Genomic DNA, 19988 nt, shown 5'->3' with positions numbered 1-19988 from the left:
TTCATAGCAGCACCACTTTGTGAAAGCAAAAAATTACAAATGATCCAAAGCCCCACTGCTACCCAGAAAGCAGTGCTCACGTGCAGGACATTAATTAAAGAACTCTCAGAATTGTCACCCGTGGAGGGAGGGAAGGGAGTAGAATTGGGCAGAGAGAAGTTGCGTGGGCTCCAATGCAGGTCATCATGGCCTCAGCTGACCCCATGGGAGAGCTCTGAATCTGGGATAGCGCTTCCTAGTTGTCCCAAGTTAGGGTGATGGGGCTAGGCCTTCATGCCCCTCATGTCAGTCAGCATTGGATGTGGGCTGCCCAGCAAAGGAGTGTGACCCTGGGCAAGGAGCTCTCCTCCGCTGAGACAGCAGGGGAATTTGTCCTGCAGTCCTAAAGAGGGAAACTACGCACCACAAAACAATAGAATGGATAAGTAAAGTGAAGTATATTCACCCAGCAAACAAATTGGAGTAAATTTGCCCAAGGAAATACCATACGGTAATGAGAATAAGCAAAACACAATCATACATACATACTGATGAAGACATGAAAAGAATAAGCTAACCATAACCATACAAACATACTGATGAAGATATGAAGCCAGATTCAAAGAAGAACATAAGGTTGGAGCCCATGTGTTGAAAGCTCAAAAACACACACACAATCCATGATTAGGAGAGTGGCTTCTCTGGTAGTTGCGTTAGAAATGAGAGGGGCCACAGGAGGAGCTGTTAAGATTCCATCTTGATCTGAGCTCAGGGGACCCCGGGTGTGACCACCTGTGGAAAGTCATTGAGCTGTACACATGTGACCTGTGCATTTTTCTGCATGTATTTTATACTACAATTAAAAGTTTTAGTAGTTGGGAGGGGCGGAGGAGGGGGGAAGTGGGGAGTGATGGCTCAGTGGGTACCAGGTTTCCTTTTGAGGTGTTAAAAATGTTTTGGAATGAAATAGAGATGATTATTGTGCAACACAGAGAATGTACTAAATGCAACTGAAGTCTATACAGGGTTAGCATCCCTAATTCAAAAATTCAAAATCTGAAATGTTCCAAAATCTGAAGCTTTTTGAGTGCTACCTTGACACCAGAGATGGAAAACTCTGCACGTAAAGTGCTTACCACAAACTTTATTTTCTGCATAAAATTGTTAAAAATATTATATAAAATTATGTTTAGGCTATGCGTATAGGGTGTATATTAAATATAAATTAATCCCATGTTTAGACTGGGGTCACTTTCCCAAAATATCTCATTGTATACATACAAATGTTCTAAAATCCAAAAACATCCAAAATCTGAAACACTTCTTGTTCCAAGTATTTCAAACAAGGGAATACTCAACCTGTCCTTTCACATGGTTCATTTTATGTTATGTGGATTTTACCTCCACGAAACTTTTTAAAATTAAGTTTTTGAAAACCGAGAGAAAAATAGAAGTCTCTTTCGAGTTGAAAAAAGGATGGAGCAATAGACAAAGAGGGGTAAGCAGTGAATTAACCACAAACTGTATGTCACATAAGCAAGAGATTATCTGGCTGTGCTGGCTTGAAGGAAGGAGGAAGTTTCACTTGCTTTCATCCTCTCCTCCATCCGATTACCCATGAGCTAGGCCTGTGTGGAAGGAGAGAGGAGAGTGCAAAACAGAAAGAATTAGAGTCGTCAAGGTCACCCTTCATCCTCACCTCATTCCTTTTGTTATCTCCCCACAGAGTTTTGTGGGCTTCAGGGCCAAGGCAGACCTAGAAGAGATGTGGCAGATGCAGCGTTGGAGGCAGATTAAAGGAGAATGATAAAGAGAATCTTCCCACTAACCCACTCATCTATCCTAGTTCAACAAGGTAGCTCCCATTACAGGGGTTATTTTATTTGTGTAGCACCAAGACCCTACAATGCCAGCTAAATCAGGCATCACTGTATGGCCGATCCCAAGGTTTCTTTAGAATTGTTACACTCAGCCATTGCTCCCTTAATTTTATATTACTAAAGATAACTCTGCTTTGTTTGACAAAAATGCATCTGGAGTACAGAATCTTAAAAGAGAATGTGCCCAGATGGTAGAGGTATTTAAGGAAATACAGTCTTCCAGTTTGGGATTTTGTGAACCCCTCTGATTTCATTTGTATGCTTTTCCAACTCCCCCTGCTTGTTGCCCTTACACCCTGTACAAGTTGCCAGGGGAGTTGTGTGGTGTAGCCATAGTAACCATGAAGCCTCTCTATGCTACCCCCCACCACACACACACACACACACACACACACACACACACACACACGCTTCACATGCTTCACCCACCAACCATAACTTCACTCAAACTCCAATCATTTATATCCTGAAAAAGAACTTAAAATAACAAATACCAAAGTTGTATGAACCTCCACATGTTGTGTTTTTGTCACTACATCTAATTGTTATTCACACAAAGGTAAAAAAATATAAATGAGATTCAGTGGCAGATTGCTTACAGTTGAAGACTTTCTTTTTAATAGACAGGAGAATAAGGATTTGCACCTTTCCCCCTCCGCTAGAAGGTGAGTTGAAATCGAAAGTGGCTTTAAAGACGTGTTCCTTCCTGATTGTTTTCCTTTTCCTTGCAGTAATAATTATTCTTGGCGAATAATGTTGGTTTTTAAGGCAGGTAATTAGTGCTTCCAACACAGTCATTGAATTTCCTGAAGCAAAGACCTGCATTCTACAATCCGGGTCCCCATTAACTGACCCAGAACTGAATCTCAAACTACCAGAGGTAAGAATTCCCTTGTATTTGCATCAGTCAGGCCACGCCTGGCTTGGGGAAGCCAGCTTTCAGGAGACTGATTTCAGGGGAATATTAAAGAATAGATCCGCATTCAGGGGCAGGAGACCAAGTCAGTGAGCAAATGTGCACACTGGGTCTTAAAATGAAGCCATGGGGAAATACGGAGTCATTGGTCTGGAAAAGAGAGTAGGACTTTAAATCCCAAAGTCTAACTTTTATGTGAAATGATCTCTGAAGAGCAGAAAAAATGTCTCCTATAAAAGGAATATCATTAGCCAGAGAGGTAGCTGCCCCAGATATTCACCACCCTCCAAAGCAAAGGATGGTGAAAGTCTCACCATATGTTCTGAGAAGCCCCTGTTTCCTGCAGCGACTTGCTGAATTCAAGAAGCCCTCCTGGGAAGACATCCCCATCTCCTTTTCACTCTTTTGGTCTGTTTTTCTAGCCTGGGTTACCCAGAGTAGAGCCTGAGGTAGAGGCTTATGTGAGAGTAAGTTTCTTTGAAAGGGTGATTCCAGGCAGCAGGGCTGAGGACAGAGAGAGCAGGAAGGAAAGAAAGCCAATACCGGGATGCATTTGCATTCTCCAATGGGCCCTCACTCTGGGGCCACTTACATCTCATGGAATCACCTGAGAAGTCACAGCCAAGTCTCTGGAGTAAGAAAGGGAAGGAAGGCATTTATTGATCAGCTCCTGCCCCTCATTGGTCCAGGGGTCCCCCAAGAGACATAAGCTCCCCTCCACTTCACAGCTGAGCATTTGTGAGTATTGAGCACGTCTTTGGGCGTGCCATGCTGTGTGTCAAAAATCCGTGAGGCCCACGCTGCAGGAAGCTTGTCAAAGCCTGCGTAGATTGACTGCCACAGCGGCAGCCATTTAAATAAGAGGCAAAGCCAAGAGCATGTGGGGTGGTGCACAGGAAGTATCTAATACCCTGCAGGAGAGTAAGTAATGGGTAGGGCAGAGCATAGGAAGACGCCATCCTGGAATTCACAGTCATTTCTTGAGGGTATAGTAGTAAAGACCTGACTGCCCGTTTCTGACCCAGGGATGCAATTTCCTATTTCCTTCTCTAGAATCTTCTCCAACTACCATCAACTGGGCTTGATTTATGTCACCTGAAACTCTACCTGGATCCTCAGGCACACACCCTCTCTCCCTCTGACCTGATGGAATGCATGAGGCTGACCCAAGCCCATTATTTAAGATTCTGGACTTTTTCTGTTTCCCTCTGTTGGAGAAATCAGAATCTCTAAACACACCCTCCTTCTGCAGTCCTAGAATTTCTCATGATGACCTTCTTCTTGCTTCTGTGTGTACCACCAGCTGTCCCCTTCTGACCTGGCCTTGATACATGACCTGGCCTCCTCCCCTTCTGCGTTCTTCTGTCCTCCTCATCTAAGTCATTCTCTTCCTCTTCTCTCTACCTTCTTTCCTTTGGGCTAAGCTTCACTGGGGGATACTCTATATGCAGTGTAAATTAGATCTGAGAAGTCGATGCAAATGCAATATTGATTTTTTATGCAAGATTAGTGGATAGTCTATGTTTTTGCTTGCTGAAGTTCCTTTAACAAAATGATGAAGTTGAAGTTCTTTAATATGAGGCAACCCCAAAAAGTAAATACATAAAGATGAAATCATGAAGACATCTAATTCTAAACCAGCCTATTGGTGTCTCATGTATTAACTCAGACTCAATGAGACCTGAAAAACAGAATTTTGAAAGAGGCAAGATTTCTGCTAAACTTCACTCAATCTCCCTACATCTCTATTCCATGGAAGAAATTCCAATTTCCTTCATTCTTTACATAGCATGTGGTCTCCTGTAAACTGGTTCTCACAGGAATCACCTGCGCTTCCTAGTGTTTTTCCCTGGCTATTAATAAAGGATTTCTAATTCCATTAGGAGTTTCACCTGGTTATTTCTGAAAGTTCACAAGAAGTGACAAACATTTGCATGTAAGTGTTTTTTCCTTGTTCTTCTACCTGCCCTGGTTCACCACATTGATATAACTACCCCCCACAAGGTCACGTGAAGGTGATCCTTCCACATCATCACTATTGCTATTTGGTGTCTGTTCCACTCCAGCAAAAAAGAATTCTGTCACACAAACTAATGCCAGGAAGATCCATTTCAGGACACACACCAGGACTCACATGAAGATACTTTCCAGGTCCCTCATCCGTCTGTCTTTTCTGGTCTCCTTTTTCTGTGTGCTCATGTTTAGCTGTGGAACATTCTGGAAATGGTACGGTCCCTTCAAGCCAGATTTAGAGTACCCTCGTTCTTTCACTACACTTTCTGGTGCCTTTTCTACTTATTCAGCTCCAGGGGAAAAAGTTTTATTGAATGCATGAAACATGAAACACTTTTTTTTCCTTAGAACTATAGATTCAAGGAAAAAGAAGGAGAGGAGAGGCAACTCACGTTTATGAAAAACAGGTGAGAAAAAAGAGGCTCAGGGAGCTCCCTCACCTACCCACGCTTACCCATGTGGAGCCAGGATTTAAACCCAGGACCTTCCAACCACGAGTCAGTCTCCCTCTCCCTCTCCCCCTCCCCCTCCCCCCCCATGTCCCTGTCTCCCCCTCTCCCCCTCTCCCCCTCTCTCCCTCTCTCCTTCTCTCCTCTCCGCCTCTCCCCCGTCCTTCCTCCTCCCTCTTTTTCTCTCTCCTTGTCTCTCTCTCTTTCTCCCTCTCTCTTTTCTCTCTCTCCCTCTTTTTCTCTCTCCTTGTCTCTCTCTCTTTCTCCCTCTCTCTTTTCTCTCTCTCCCTCTCTTTTTGTCTCCCTCTCCCTTCCTCTCCCTCCCTCCTTCTTTCTCTCACTTTTTCTCTCTCTCTCCATCTCTCTTTCTCCCTTCCTCTCTCCCTCTCTCTCTCTCCTTTCTCTGTCTTTTTCTCTCTCTCCCTCTTTTTTTTCTCTCTGTCCTTCCCTCCCTCTCTCTTCATCTCTTTCTCTCTCTCTCTCCCCCCCTTCTCTCTCTCCCTCTTTCTCTCTCTCCCTCCCTTCCCCTCTCTCTCTCCTCCTGCAGTAGGTTGCTTCCTGGCCTCTCTGATTATCTTCTTTTAGCCTCCATTGATGTAGCTAAATGCAGTTTTCTGTCATTACTTTGTTGGCATCTCAGGTAAGATTTGAATATAAAACTAACTCCATTTTCCCTGTGGATACCTCCTTTTCCTTTTTCCTTTAAGCTAGGCTTGAACCTAGATTGCCTTTCGTATTACACTGGCAGATCACCTGCCCCTCACTCCCTCTGTGGAAACCACTGGTGAGGAGTAATCAAAGCATGGTGCACCCTGTCAAGTGTCTCCAAACGAAACAGAGCTCACAGGGCATGCATTCCCTTTCTTGTGACCAACCAAGACTCACATACAGGAAATTCTATTTCTGTGTCTTGCTTTATGTGCATTCCCAAGTGATATTGTTCTTACTGTAGAAATCAAAACTTGGAGAGACCCTACAGCCATTGTGTCTGCCGCTTCTGTTTTAAAGATAAGGAAAATGAGGTTAAGCAACCAGCACAGGCTCTCACAGCCTTTCACTAGATCACAGAAGTGAAGGATGGAGCCAAGAACTTCAGGGCTTCCAAACTGAGCTTCTCTTGGTATATTTTACGGCCTTTGCATGGATCCGTTGTGCTGAAAACATCTGCTCCTGTGAGTTCAGCTAGGACAGTGACTATTTAATACAGTCAATGCCAGGAACTTTCACCCCACGTATGGAAGAGTTCAATCTTTGAGTAGACACCTTATGAATACACAAACCAACACTCCCGTCTGAATTCTTGTTCATAGCACATTGTCCTTACAGATTCCCAGGGGACACCAAGAGGTTTTTGCCTATATAAAATTAACTAGCAACAGTAAATAGTGAAGTCCTAATTAGATAAGCATGGGTTAAAAGCCAGTCATCTGCTAAGATGGTGAACAGGGTGTCCCCATACCCATGTTTAATAAATGATTGCTGAATCTACAATTCCTCTAAAGTTGATAGGAAGGTTTCCATCTTTCAGACAAAAGCATATTATCAACGGTTGAAGGACATCCCTGGCCCTCCAGCAAATGCCTTCGGGAATCATCTCCACATTCAGACCCATCGTAAACAACAGAGGGGCAATACTCATGCTTCGCAGAAGCCGTTGGTTCCCCTTGGCAGAGGCAGGGAGAGAGGGCTCATCAACCTTGGAGAAGCCTGGTTTACATCTTCAAGGTAGCTACTGCCCTCTAGTGTTGATATGGGAGTAAAGCAAAAAAGTATACCTGGTTGAAACAAAACCCAACTCCACAAAGTTTTTCAGTGATATGTCTCAGCAGCCTTGGTAGGAGCTTGGAAAACATCATCAGGTGAGGATATTGCACTGGAGCTGACTTCTTGTGGCTTCTAAGGTTTTTTTTTTTTTTTTTTTGAGACGGAGTCTCACTGTGTCACCCAGGCTGGAGTGCATTTTCTTGTGTCCAACCAAGACTCACATACCATCTCAGCTCACTGCAACCTCCATCTCCCAGGTTCAAGAGATTCTCCTGCCTTAGCCTCCCAAGTAGCTGGGATCACAGGCATGTGCCACCACACCCAGCTAAGTTTTGTATTTTTAGAAGAGATGGGGTTTCACAATGTTGACCAGACTGGTCTCGAACTCCTGACCTCAAGTGATCCACCTGCCTTGGCTTCCCAAAATGCTGGGATTACAGGTGTGAACCACTGCACCTGGCCTCCAAGATTTCTATTTGGCAAATTCACGTTGTTACTTCCATACTTGTTAAAATATTGAAATGCTTCCATACCAGTTAACAAAAGGCCACCACCCTCAGCCCTCTGACAACCAGCATCACCACTCCAGAACCAGGTCCCTCCTCTGCACCCCCCAGATCTCTCCATCATCCAGTTACTAAAGTTTTAAAGCTCAGCAAAGCAGGAGCCACCAAGACCCGGACCCAGAGTTACAGCTGCAGTGTTAAGTCCGCATTTGAATCAATCTGATAATTAACTCTTTTAAATATGACACTTCACTTGCTCCTCACCATTCAACTCATGTGCTCATTCATCTGTCTATTTATCATCTATTGAGACCTACTATGTATCAAATACTGTGTTAGTCACACTGCACAGGGAAAATGAGGGTTTTATTAGGTCACAGTCTTGTGGGATCCTCTACATTAAGATGGTGTCTATAATAATTTGGTTAATATTGGCCTAGTGGCCCAGAAACATCTGCAGCAGATGACCCTGGCTTCTTTTGGAAGAAGTTTGGTGGGGTGATTATACCATACTATATGCCAGGTGATGAGCATTCAGAACTTGGCTCTGACTCTGAAAACAGGTTAAGCATTCCAAATCCAAATCCAAAAGTCAAAAATCTGAAATGCTCCCAAAATCAAAACTTTTTGAGCGCCAACGTGTACTCCAAGGAAATGCCCATTGGAGCATTTTAGATATCAAATGTTCAGACTTGGGATGCTCAAGTGGTAGGTATAATGCCAATATCCCAAAATCTTTAAAAACCGGAAATCCAGAACACTTCTTGTCCCAAGCATTTGGGATAAGGAATACTCAGTCTGTAGCTATTTGGCCTTTGGCAAGTGACTTTCCTGTGTTCCAGTTTCCCCATTTCTAAAGGGAAGAAAATAACACTTATTCATTAGGTTATTATGAAGTTTAAAGGGGATAGGCTTTAAAAGTCTTTATCACAGTGCTTGTCATTTAGTAAATTTCATGTATGTTTGTTAAATATCTGGATCACAAGGTATTAAAGATTAAACTGTATTCACCAATCACCAGATCAACTGTTTCTACTATTTTAATATACCAAAGAACAAAAAAGGCATCGGTAATCAGAGCAATTCCACTATCCAGTGACAGTCAGATGGAAAAACACCTGAAGGTAGAGAGAAATGAGAGCACGAAAAATATGAAGAGAGACCAAAAGTGGATTTTGTCAGTTCACATTTATAGCATCGGTTTAATAATTCAGAAGCTGCATTCATTATGCATAGAATTATTTACAGACTAATATGAGCAACTCTACATGGACATATGGTAAGCTCTATCTGGTCAGTTGCCAGTCATTGTAAACTGGCTAATGGGTCCCTTTGCCTATCACCTGCACCCTCCTTTTCATGACTCACAGCTTGTGGCCATGTCCTCCGCTTAGCCATAGGACCACAGGACTGGTCAATATGACATGGGACTGGGAAACGTAATGACTCTTAATCATCTCAGGTTGAAGGTGCGTTACAGAAAGATGGCAGGCTTCCAAAGAAACATCTTCCTCCACTGGCTATATGTCAGCACATTTGAACCAACAGTATTACAAACGCCTTCTATACCTATGAAATATTTTTTACAGTTCTTAGAGTGCTTCACAGGACTGCACACCTGGAGATAGCTGGATACCTGGAGAAATTGTATTAACTGACTTTGCTCTTAGGAACCACCATTCCGGGAGCATGTTGTCGTAGCGGACATTACTACTCAACAACTCACCTCTGAAAAGCTAGAAGAAGTATCCCATCTACTCAAAGGATTAAGACAGTCACTTTTGTAGCAGTTGCTGTGGGAACAATTCGAGACCACTGGCCTGACATTCAGGGAAGAACAGGAATAGTCACCTACATCTGGGTACTCTCGCCTCTCCCCAAAACCGGCACCTGTCTAGGCCACCTCCCACTGGAGAGAATTAAACCTGTTAATCCTTCAGAATTGCTCTTTGGAGCCCAAAGATTAATTTGAACTTTCCAAGTTTTGGCTACTTTGAAATAGAAGAGGAAAAAGATTCACAAGTATGAATCACTATGGAAAGCTGAACCATTAAACTTTGAAGAGCCCTTCCCTGCACCTTAATCTCTTTCATCTACTTAACTCATTACATCAAGAACAGAGAAGTAACAACAAAAAATAGAGACACCCTTTTGGTCTGGTAGAGTCGGGGACCTCCAGGATTCAGATGGACCAAAAAGCTGAGACCAAATCTCATGCAAAAAAAATAGTCTTAGATATTCCTCCTTCCTTGAAACCTGAAATTCATGGATAAGTTATTTTAATGTTTGGCCGATTTGAAATGTGGCAAAACTGCCAAATCTCTAACTACTTAGCACATATTTCAAACTTTAAAATGTCTTTTTATATTTTATCCCTTATGTAACCTGAATCAAAACTGACTAATGCATGGCAAGTATATTAAACCAAAACTTCTGTGTATATATGCACACACTACGGATGGTTTTTTTTCTATTTTTATATGTCAAAAATATCTCCATGAACTTCTCCAAAATTTAATTTTAAAAAGTTGGGACCAGGCACAGTGGCTCACATTTGTAATCCCAGCACTTTGGGAGGCTGAGGCGGGCAGATCACTTGAGGCCAGGAGTTCGAGACAAGCCTGGCCAACATGGTGAAACCCCGTCTCTACTAAAAATACAAAAATTAGCCAGGCATGGTGGCGCATGCCTGTAATCCCAGCAACTTGGGAGGCTGAGGTGAGAGAATCGCTTGAACCTGGGAGGTGGAGGTTGCAGCAAGCCAAGGTCGCACCACTGCACTCCAGCCTAGATGACAGAGTGAGACTCTGTCTCAAAAAAATAAAAATAAAAATAATGAAATAAAAAGTTGGGCTACCTTTCAGAAATCATCTATTAAACCTACTGGTATGCATCTATATATTTAAGGATACCTACAAAATATCCTTGTCCTGAGACACTTGTTATAACTCAGCAATGCACTCTACCAATGTTCTGATTGCAAATCTTTAGCTCATGATAAGGTTGATATTTCCACTGTAAAATATGTAGCATTTAGGTTTTGGAAAATTATCCTTCTTAAAACCATTAGATTATCAATAAATATATCATAAAATACATTTTAAAGAAGTATTGTTTTGTCACTTTCAGTATTTTGGGTGTCTATGAAATTTGCTTTGCCATTCTTTTGGAGGAATACTTTAATAAAAAACAGTCATTTGTAATTTGCTCATCAATTGCTTATAGTTATGTTTGTAAGTATTTTTACGCAATTCCTTTGTGATTGATAGAGTCCAATATCTAATTTTTCTGGAAAGCCACTTTATTTATAGTTTTAATTGACAAGTAAAATTTCTATATATTTATCATGTACAACATAATGTGTGTGTGTATATATATGTATGTATGTATATATATATATGTATGTATATATACACACCCACATTTTAGAGTGACTAAATCAAGCTATTTAGCACATGCATTACCTAACATACTTGTCATTTTTGCATTTTTGGTGGCGAGCTGGAAAGCTATTTTTATAGGCCTTTTGTTCATACCCTATTGAAATGATCACTAATGCTGATTTAGAGAAATCTGAATTACTGAGATTATATATGGTAGGTAAGAAGTGGAGGACAGGGCCACCGTTTTTGAATGGCTCATCCTCCTGAGTGACAGTAGCTGTGATTAAATAAACCTCCCTACCTAGCAAAATCATCAAATGGGGTGACCACATTAACTTTGGCAGAGGACAGCTTCTGAAAGATTTTTGCTTTCTAAAGGAATACATATTAATGGTCTCTGAAATTTTAAAGTATTTTAAGCCTGTAGGACTAAAGGTAAATGGACAGCTAAATGTGTGTTTTCAAGTGAAATGACAGTAAATCCTTGTGCTCCAGCTCATAAACTGAACCTTCCGGGGGGCATAATATGGTCCTACTAAATAAATCTCTTGCTCATTCTGTAATTAGCAATGACTATAACAACTTTTATTTCTCCATTTAACATTTGTGAGATAGCTTCATTCTGTTTCATTTCATCATTCATCTTTTTGGAAATCTCTCTGCTGCCACAACAGCCATGCATATAAATTCCTCACCATGCCTCTGCAAATCAAACAAAATGTACTTTAAGCTTGCCTCACAATCAAAGGCTCTATGTGATTTATTTCCAAACTGTTCTTAGGGCTGGGCCTAAATGTGACACAGCTACACGCAAAAGCACAATGTTTTGGACAGGGTCAAAGTCCACTTAGAGAGAGAGAGACCTAGCATAGAACAAGACACACAGTAGCCATTCTGCATTCTGTAAATTTGTTTTCGAATGAGATCTATGTAGAGAAATTTACCCCACTCTGTCTTCCTTGTCTAAAGGAGGAAGCTTTTCATCCTTTTCAAGAGACATTTCCAGGCAAGTTCAGGTGGACTGTCAGCAGGTCAGGTTCACATCTAGTCATGTCTTGATCACCCCCGTGCATCCCTAGCTAGGGGGAAGCTTATAGAATCAGAGGCCCATCATAAGGCACAATGAATTACAAGATGGCACAATGAATTACAAGATGCCACAAGCATATTTGTCTATGAAAATCTTCACCAGATGGAAATGGCCAAAACAAAGATCACCAACCCCCAGGGGAAAGGGTTCAACCTCTGCTGAGCTTCCAAAATACTTCAAGCCCTGCAACCAGACACAGGCCCATAAGGACAGGACATGAGTGAAACCAAGCAGTTTCTGGGGAAGGAAATATTTTCATTGACATTTTTGGGTTGCTGTTGCACTACCACTAGTTGTCTCGGAGCTCTAGGAAAATGGTGATCATTTTTCACGGGCTGCTAGTTTTTGTGAGCTTCTGGTTGCGTTGGTTTTAAGTTATCAGAGCAATAGAACTTCCCCGACAAATCAAAGTACCACCTATTGGAAGAGTGTCAGTGCTACTCAAAATATGGCTTGAGAATTGATGCCATCTATGTCACCTGGGAGTTTGTTAAAAAATGCAGATTCTTCAGACCCCACCCCAGATTTACTGAATCCGAATCTCTGGGGATGGGGCCCTGAAGAGTGAGTTTTAACATCTTTTTGGGTGATTCTGATGTGCAAAAGTTTAAGAAGCACTGATCCACCTATCCTTTCCGGCTTTTGTCCTTTGAGCCAAGACCCTCAATTTGGAGGAGGGGTGGCAATGTTCCCAGTAAATACCGCATTTCCCTGCCTCCTCTGCAGCAAAGGGAGGCTGGCTCGGCTGCAAGGCACAGCCCCTTTGCCCATTGCCCTTCCTTCTGCTTCCTGCCTGAATTGTGGATGCGAGGATCAGTGCTTCAACAGCCATCTCAGCCCATGAGGCAGCCTCAGTGATGGAAACTGTGCACTAAAAATCAAGGAGTCTGAAGGCAGAAGGAGTGTGCTCCCAATGATCAGAAGGCAGCCACTCCAGCCCTGGGTTTCCTTCCTCCAGATTCCCTTCACATGAGAATAAAATAAACCTTTAACTTACTATAAACTTATTATAAATTGGTTTCTTTGAATTTTCAGTCTTATGCCATCCAACATAATCCCAGGTCAGTTAGCACAGATGCCTCCTAGAAAAGCCAGATGTGGAAGTGGAGACACTTTTCCCAGGGCTACTGGGATTCTTACCCCACTTGCCAATGTCCCTCTTGCATTCCTGGCCCCTCTCTCTTCTTCCATGTAACACTTTCTGTAAAACTGATTAGGTAAAAATCTATTCGGTCTGTAGAAAATGGGCAAGTGCATTATTTCCCTCACCTGGTTTATAAAGATAAAAAACTGGTACACTCCTCAAAGAAAAAAAAAATAGGAAGGAGCCACCACACTTGGAAATCCACAGCTGACAAGGAAAGTAGTAGCAATCCTTTTACACATGAAAGGTGCATTTTGCGGATTGTAAGGTCATCGTACTCGGTGTTTATGGCCAATTTAATATCCATCTTGCCCACTCACTGTAAGTGGAATGAGGCAGGAGGCAGAAACTGTGGCCAGTTTTTTCATCACTATGTCCCCAGAGCTTGGCACAGGGACTGGCCCACGGTCAGGGCTCAATAAGGATTTGCTGAATGAATAAATGGATGGATAAATACTAATCTTCTTATGTTTAAACTGATGCTTCCTCTCATTCTAGTAAAGCCACCAAGGGAATAGTCAATGAAGGGTCTCAGGGAATGGAGAGTATTTGTCACGTTGTCCCATGGCCCAAACTGCAGGCTTCCCCAGAACTGTCACGAGAGCATCACCTTAGGCCTTGTCACCCACTGCTCACATTACATGTAACCTGGGCCACATCGTTTAACCTTTCAAGGTCCCCAGGTTGCAAAATAAAAGTTGAAGGAAGCGATTCTCGATGTTTCTCCCAGCGGATTCAATCAATTTAGGAATACCGAAGAGACCTTAGTGCCTGAAAATAATCTCTAACCCCAGTTCTTAAGGTTTTCTTACAGTTATTTTTATTATTTAGTTTTAATGAACTAACACGAGGTAGCAGGGAACGCTGGGTTGGGGGTTGTTACATGACCTCAGGATAGTGTACTACAAACTTCACAGACAGGCACACCTCTTTCACTAATTATTTTTAATAAAACAAAAGATCAAAAATCAGCATCAGGAGATGACACAATACAGTTGAGACTATGGAAAGCAACTATTTCCAAGCTGGGCATCATAAAATACACCATCATGAACCGTGAACAGATTTGCTAAACAAAGGACAGCCTCATCCCTTTAACCCTCCACAGCCGACATCGGGAGTCTCTTGGGGTAGAACATGAAGTGAAAAAGAAGTGGATGGCCAGAATGCTGTACATTATCCCCCAGTGACCTGCCACAGAGACTATTTTTAAAGACGCATTTATCTCAGCAGGAGTGACAGCATTTAAGAAGTAGCCAGGTACTCAGGCTAGACAATCCTTCATGAGAAAAGTCTGCAGAGCTTGGCTGCACCCTTTACAAAGACCTGAGTGATGGATGAGATGGGAATTGCCCTTGATTGGCTGGGTGGCTGGTTTAAAGAGCCGTAAAGATAATGCAGAAGTGAGAGCTTGGAAACCAAATGGAGTTAGCCCCCAAATTATTGCAGCCACCCCAGCACTCAAAAGTTAATCCAATTTTAAATTTACAAGATCCATCTTAACTAGAAATGCAGGCTCTAACTGTCCTGCAAATTTTTTAAGTGGTAGCTGCTCAATGAATTGTATTATCCCATTAAAGAATAATGTTTTAGATGTGGTAATCCCAGACTCACGCAATTCTCTTTTATGAATCTAGCCACTGTATTCATATGGAAAGTAAATTACAGCTATATTACATCAAGCCTTTCATTATTGACACAGCATTATGTTAGTACTCCTATAAAACACTGAGAGAAAGATTAATACACAGTGGTATATATATTTCGAGGAATCAGGGTGTCCAGTCAGAGTCGATATGTCTTCTCGCCCTGTACAGAAAAAAAGGGAGGGGTGTAAATAAAAAGGTGAGGGTTGACAGAAGGAAAGTAAACATTTTAACCATTAAAACTCATCTCAAATCGACGGTGGAAAGGTGTCATAAGATTTACCCCTACCAACCCGTTAATTGAGGAAAACTACACAAAGATGTCCCGAAGCTATCATAGGACCTAAGCATTTCTCCAATACTGAGAAAACACTCGATACAGCCATTATTATTCTGTTTGAAATTTTTGGAGATCTCTGCCAGGGAAAATATGGCACCTGCCCATTGAGAGCACTGCAAATCAACTCAAAGAACTAGTTCTTGCAGGCTGATGTTCATCCGGCCTGGGCAGGTTCAAGTTCACCTCCGCTGGTGGTTGTGCATAGCTCACTGTCCCCTCCATTGTCAGACAGTTCTGATGTTGTTCCTCTTCCACGCAGTCAAGACTTCAGTCTATTGCTGACCTTCGTCAGAGAGGTTTGTCTTAGGCTCCTCCCCCAACCCACACCCCTGTTTATGTTCAAAGCTGGACTTCAGGAAACAGTTCTCGTAAGCACTGAAGAAAAACATATTTGGCATCCACTACACTCCCTAACTCCCACTCCAACGGACTCTGTTTCAAAAGCCCTGGACACATAGCATAGATTTCTCATGAGACCTGACCATCCTAACAAATATGGATTGCATTTGCATTTTACCACTAGAACAAACAAAAAGTATTTACATTTGGAAGAACTGTGGCTACACTTCCCCATCCCTCCCTCAGTCCCCATGTTGTTTGATTCTTGCCTACAAAGAGTACCAGAAGCCACCGAACACATCTCACGTTGTTTTTGGGTAGTGGCAAAGTAAAATGCCAGCACTGAAGATGGCGAGCTTGAGTTTCACAAGTCATCTGTGTAAGAGAGAGAAGTAACTACTCACTACACCTGCACAAAGAAAAGTGCCTGGATTAAGTGGACTGCACAGTGTGAGTTTGTTAAGTGCATCCTCCCAACAGAAAGTTAAATGGCTGTAAGAAATTGTGCTAACAGAAAGTTAAATGGCTGTAAGAAATTGTGCTTGCATTTCATTTGATCAGACCTCATTTCCTGGGACCTCAAACACCAAGTTCTCCCAAAATATGGCTAAAATGCTGGTAATATTTGCAGATACCAGTTGTGGAAATTAAACCCAAATAAAGTTATATACAAACTTAGTTTACAGAATAACTATCCCATTCCGTTTCTTTGAATAGAGCAAAACAGAAATAAATATCCTTCTTAAATGTATCACCTAATTACCATGGAAAGCCTAGGAGACATAGGAGAAAAGTAGATCTCTACAGATGTTGCTCAAATATTTGGCTTTCTAGATGAGAGTATCCTCAATGCTACTATGTCAATTTTCGAGTGGAAAATATGATAGGTGATACTTTTAAATGCAAAAATATATGTATCCTGTACTTCAAGCCCAATCTTCATATAATGACTCTAACTTCCAGCCAAGTTGACTTGTTAAGTTGTTGGGCTCCAAGCAGCTTTCTGGAGGAGCTTGGGTGTTTCTTACCCTCTAATTCCTTTTGAAATGCAAGTAAGTCCTTGCACTTGACTTAGAGAAATGCTTACTCCTCGCATAGCGTGTGCACTCACTGGAGAATCCTCTCCCTGCCTTGGACTGGGAAGACCTGAAGTTAAACACGCAGCTCTGTGATTCTAAGGGTGGCTCAGGGCACCCCCAAATCAGTCACCTGAGTTACAAACATATTGACAGCTGAAGTGGGTCCTAAACTAGGGGTCACAAAGTCAACTTCTCCTCCCGTGCTATTCAAGGTGTCCTCCAGACTGTGATAGGCAGGAAGTGTGGATGCATTTTAGTGTCCTGGACAAGATTCTCTCGACCTTTCCTTTTCCCATAGGTTGTTCACATCAGGACCTGTTCTCGAGTTTCCGGCAGTCGAAGGGCAATCAGGCCACCCCCAACCAGAGAAGCAGCAGCCAGAAGGATGGGGACCACTTTGGTTATCCCAACAAAAGAAGCAAAGATGGTGTTTCCCAGGATGGCGCCAAATTTGCATAATCCATTGAGAATGCCAAAGGCTGTTGCTCTGTAAAAGAAGAGGAATGGAAATAATTCTGACATTCTGAACCTCATTAGATGAACAGGACTGGGCTCTTTCTTTTCCTTATTGCAGGGGGAAGAGGGTGCAAGGGAATTTTTTTTCCTAAATATAAAAATAACACATTCTCATTGTAGTCAAATTTGGAAATACAGAATAATATAAAGATGCATGGATACCTAACCTCTTCACCGAGAGACAATCACCTCTATTAACATTTTGAAGTATTTTCTTCAAGTATTTTTCTTTTTTGTTTTTTTTTCAAAGATATCTATTTAAAAAATTTTTATAGGTACTACACGCTTACTATGGAAATCTTGAAAGGATGAAGAAGTATGCAAAGCAGAAAGTGTAGCCAGGACTACAGGCACATGCCACTATGCCTGGCTAATTTTCTAATATATTCTGTAGAGATGGGGTCTCACTGTATTGCCCAAGCTGATCTTGAACTCCTGCCTTCAAGCAATCCTTTGGCCTCTGCCTCCCAAATCACTGAGTTGGCATATATTTATCTTCTCTTATGTGTCTTTTTTTATATCTCTTAGTAAAGCTTTATGGCTTTCTTCATTTGAGTGTTTCACTTGTCAAATTGATCCCTAATTATTTTATGATGTCTGCTGTTATTAAACGGATTTCAATTGCATCTTTAACTTTTTCGATATATTTTAAAACCTATACATAATTTAGTTTTATTACTGACCACCTGACCAAATTGTCTTTTTGTCTATAGTAGTCTCATTAGTTAATTCTCTTAGGTTTCCTAAATGTAAAATCACATCATATTCAAATAATAATCATTTGTCCTCCTATTTTGTGTAAAACTTAGCAGTTCTTTGATTCAAATGAGAGGGGCTCCAAATATGACATGTGTGCTCTTCCTTAGTTATCTATATCCCAATACCTCCATCGCCAATTTTGGAAATATCATTAAGGTTTTTGCAAAATTTCATTTACCTACCTTCCTTACCACTTCACATTCCTTTTTTACCACAGGGCCTCTTATCTTCTATCCTTAAAATTCACAATTCCCCCTCCACGAAGAAAAACAATTACTAAGTAATGGCCTTGACCCTATGCCTTTAAACGAGGCCTCCTCCCATATACGACCTGTGCAAAATAAAAGTAACCCCTGGACCTCCCTGCCACGTTCTCTGCAGACTCCCTGGACTTCATGCTGCCTCCTGACCTTTATTTCTCTCATTGCCCCCATCCTGTGCTATTCCAGCTCTTCACTTTTTTGCCTTATCTCCCCTTGGAGGTCTGTTCTCTCTTGTGGATTACATGACACATATGGTTTTGCCAACTTTTCACTCTTATTTCCTTCTCCTGGACATAGTTTGCTCCCATCCTTTGCTTCTTGCCATCCTTCCCACCCTATCAAAGCCCTGGTCTGCCAACTTTCAGGTCTATGCCATCCACCATGCAGGAGAAGCTCAACATAAGAGACGTTTGTTTCATGGAATAGCAGAAGGACCACGATGGCCATGCACAGCATCAGATTTAGGGAGCAGGTAGACTTCTGGCCAAAGAAGCCCAAATAAGTCCCTGAGGAAAGCCCGGGGAAGAACTGACCTCTGGTTGGTGGGATACAGCTCCACTGTGATCACATCCAGAGCATTCCAGGCTGCAATGCTTGTCCCACAGAACAGGCACTGCCAGCCAATCATCGCAGACTCGCTGTTGCCAAAAAACAGGAAGAAGCAGCAGACTGCAGAGATTAGCATGGAGCCACCTGCAGAGGGAGTTCAAGGGCAAAAAGAAACATGAGGCCTGTGTCTTGCACGTGGCTGTCACTCACAGTTCTCGCCCCATCTCCCACCCTCACTGGTACACCTGAAGCCAAGGCTGCCTGAAGTATTAGGTTCATCCTCCACACAGAGGGAGCACAGCTGGAACCCTCACATGGCACCCCAGTCATGGCATTAGAGCCCTTTGCGTGGGTCAGATCACCAGACTTAGGAAGCATTCTGAAGTCACCACTCTAAGGTGATGCCCAGCTCAGAGTGATGGGACGGAGCAGATAGGGGCATTTGTTGAGAATCTATTATGTACCAGACATTGTTCTAGGTGCTTGAGCTACATCAGTATTGTCCAAAAAACAAAAACAAAAACCTCAGTCTTGATTTGAAACCAGGATGTCAAAGAGATCTGTGCCTCTTGTTCAATGTAGCAATATTCACAATAGTCAAAATATGGAGTCAACCTAAGTGGCCATCAACAGATGAGTGGATAAAGAAAATGTGGTTTACATACACAATGGGATACTATTCACACATTACAAAGAAAGGAATTCTGGCCTGTAATCCCAGCACTTCGGGAGGCCAAGGTGGGTGGATCACTTGAGGTCAGGAGTTCGAGACCAGCCTGACCAACAAGATGAAACCCTGTCTCTACGAAAAATACAAAAAGTAGCCAGACTCAGTGGTGCACACCTGTAATACCAGCTACTTGGGAGGCTGAGGCACAAGAATTATTTGAAGCTGGGAGGCAGAGGTTGCAGTGAGCCAAGATGGCGCCACTGCACTCTAGCCTGGGTGACAGAGCAAGACACTGTCAAAAAAAGAAGAAAGAGAAAAAGAAGGAAGAAAGGAAGGAAGGAAGGGAGGGAGGAAGGAGAGAGAGAGGGAAAGAAAGAAGAAAGAGAGAGAGAGGAAGGAAAAGAAAAGAAAGGAATTCTGCCATTTATGACAACATGGATGAACGTGGATGGCAGGATGCTAGATATAGTCCATGGGGTAAACCAGGCACAGAAACATCTGCATCATCTCACTTTTTGAGATCTACTACACAGCATGGTGACTACAGTTACTAACAATGTATTGTATATTTCAAAATTGGTAAGAGAGAAAATTTCAAATATTCTCACCACAAAACGTACATATGTGTGATGATGGATACGTTAATTAGCTTGACTTAATCATTCCACATCGTATATATGCATGAAAATATCACATTGGACCC

The 19988-nt window shown here is 42.2% G+C and overlaps 1 protein-coding gene across 5 annotated transcripts in view; it reads right to left on the bottom strand.

Moving 5' to 3' along the window:
• Positions 1-15184: 15184 nt before the first annotated feature.
• The window catches only part of SV2B (synaptic vesicle glycoprotein 2B), a 193103-nt gene continuing 188299 nt past the window's right edge, over positions 15185-19988 (bottom strand). For all 5 annotated transcript variants that reach the window (XM_054451622.2, XM_054451625.1, XM_054451626.2 and 2 more), the window contains 2 exons: positions 18600-18759; positions 15185-17015 (listed from right to left, as the gene is read on the bottom strand). In XM_054451622.2, the coding sequence (XP_054307597.1) occupies positions 16832-17015; positions 18600-18759 (344 nt within the window). In that variant the 3' untranslated portion in view covers positions 15185-16831. The remainder of the gene's footprint in view (positions 17016-18599; positions 18760-19988) is intronic.

This window comes from Pongo pygmaeus, chromosome 16 (genome assembly GCF_028885625.2).
Source record: "Pongo pygmaeus isolate AG05252 chromosome 16, NHGRI_mPonPyg2-v2.0_pri, whole genome shotgun sequence".
Classification (NCBI taxonomy): Eukaryota; Metazoa; Chordata; class Mammalia; order Primates; family Hominidae; genus Pongo; species Pongo pygmaeus.
Note: the sequence above shows the minus strand (reverse complement) of the source record. Positions and strands in the feature narration are given on the sequence as shown.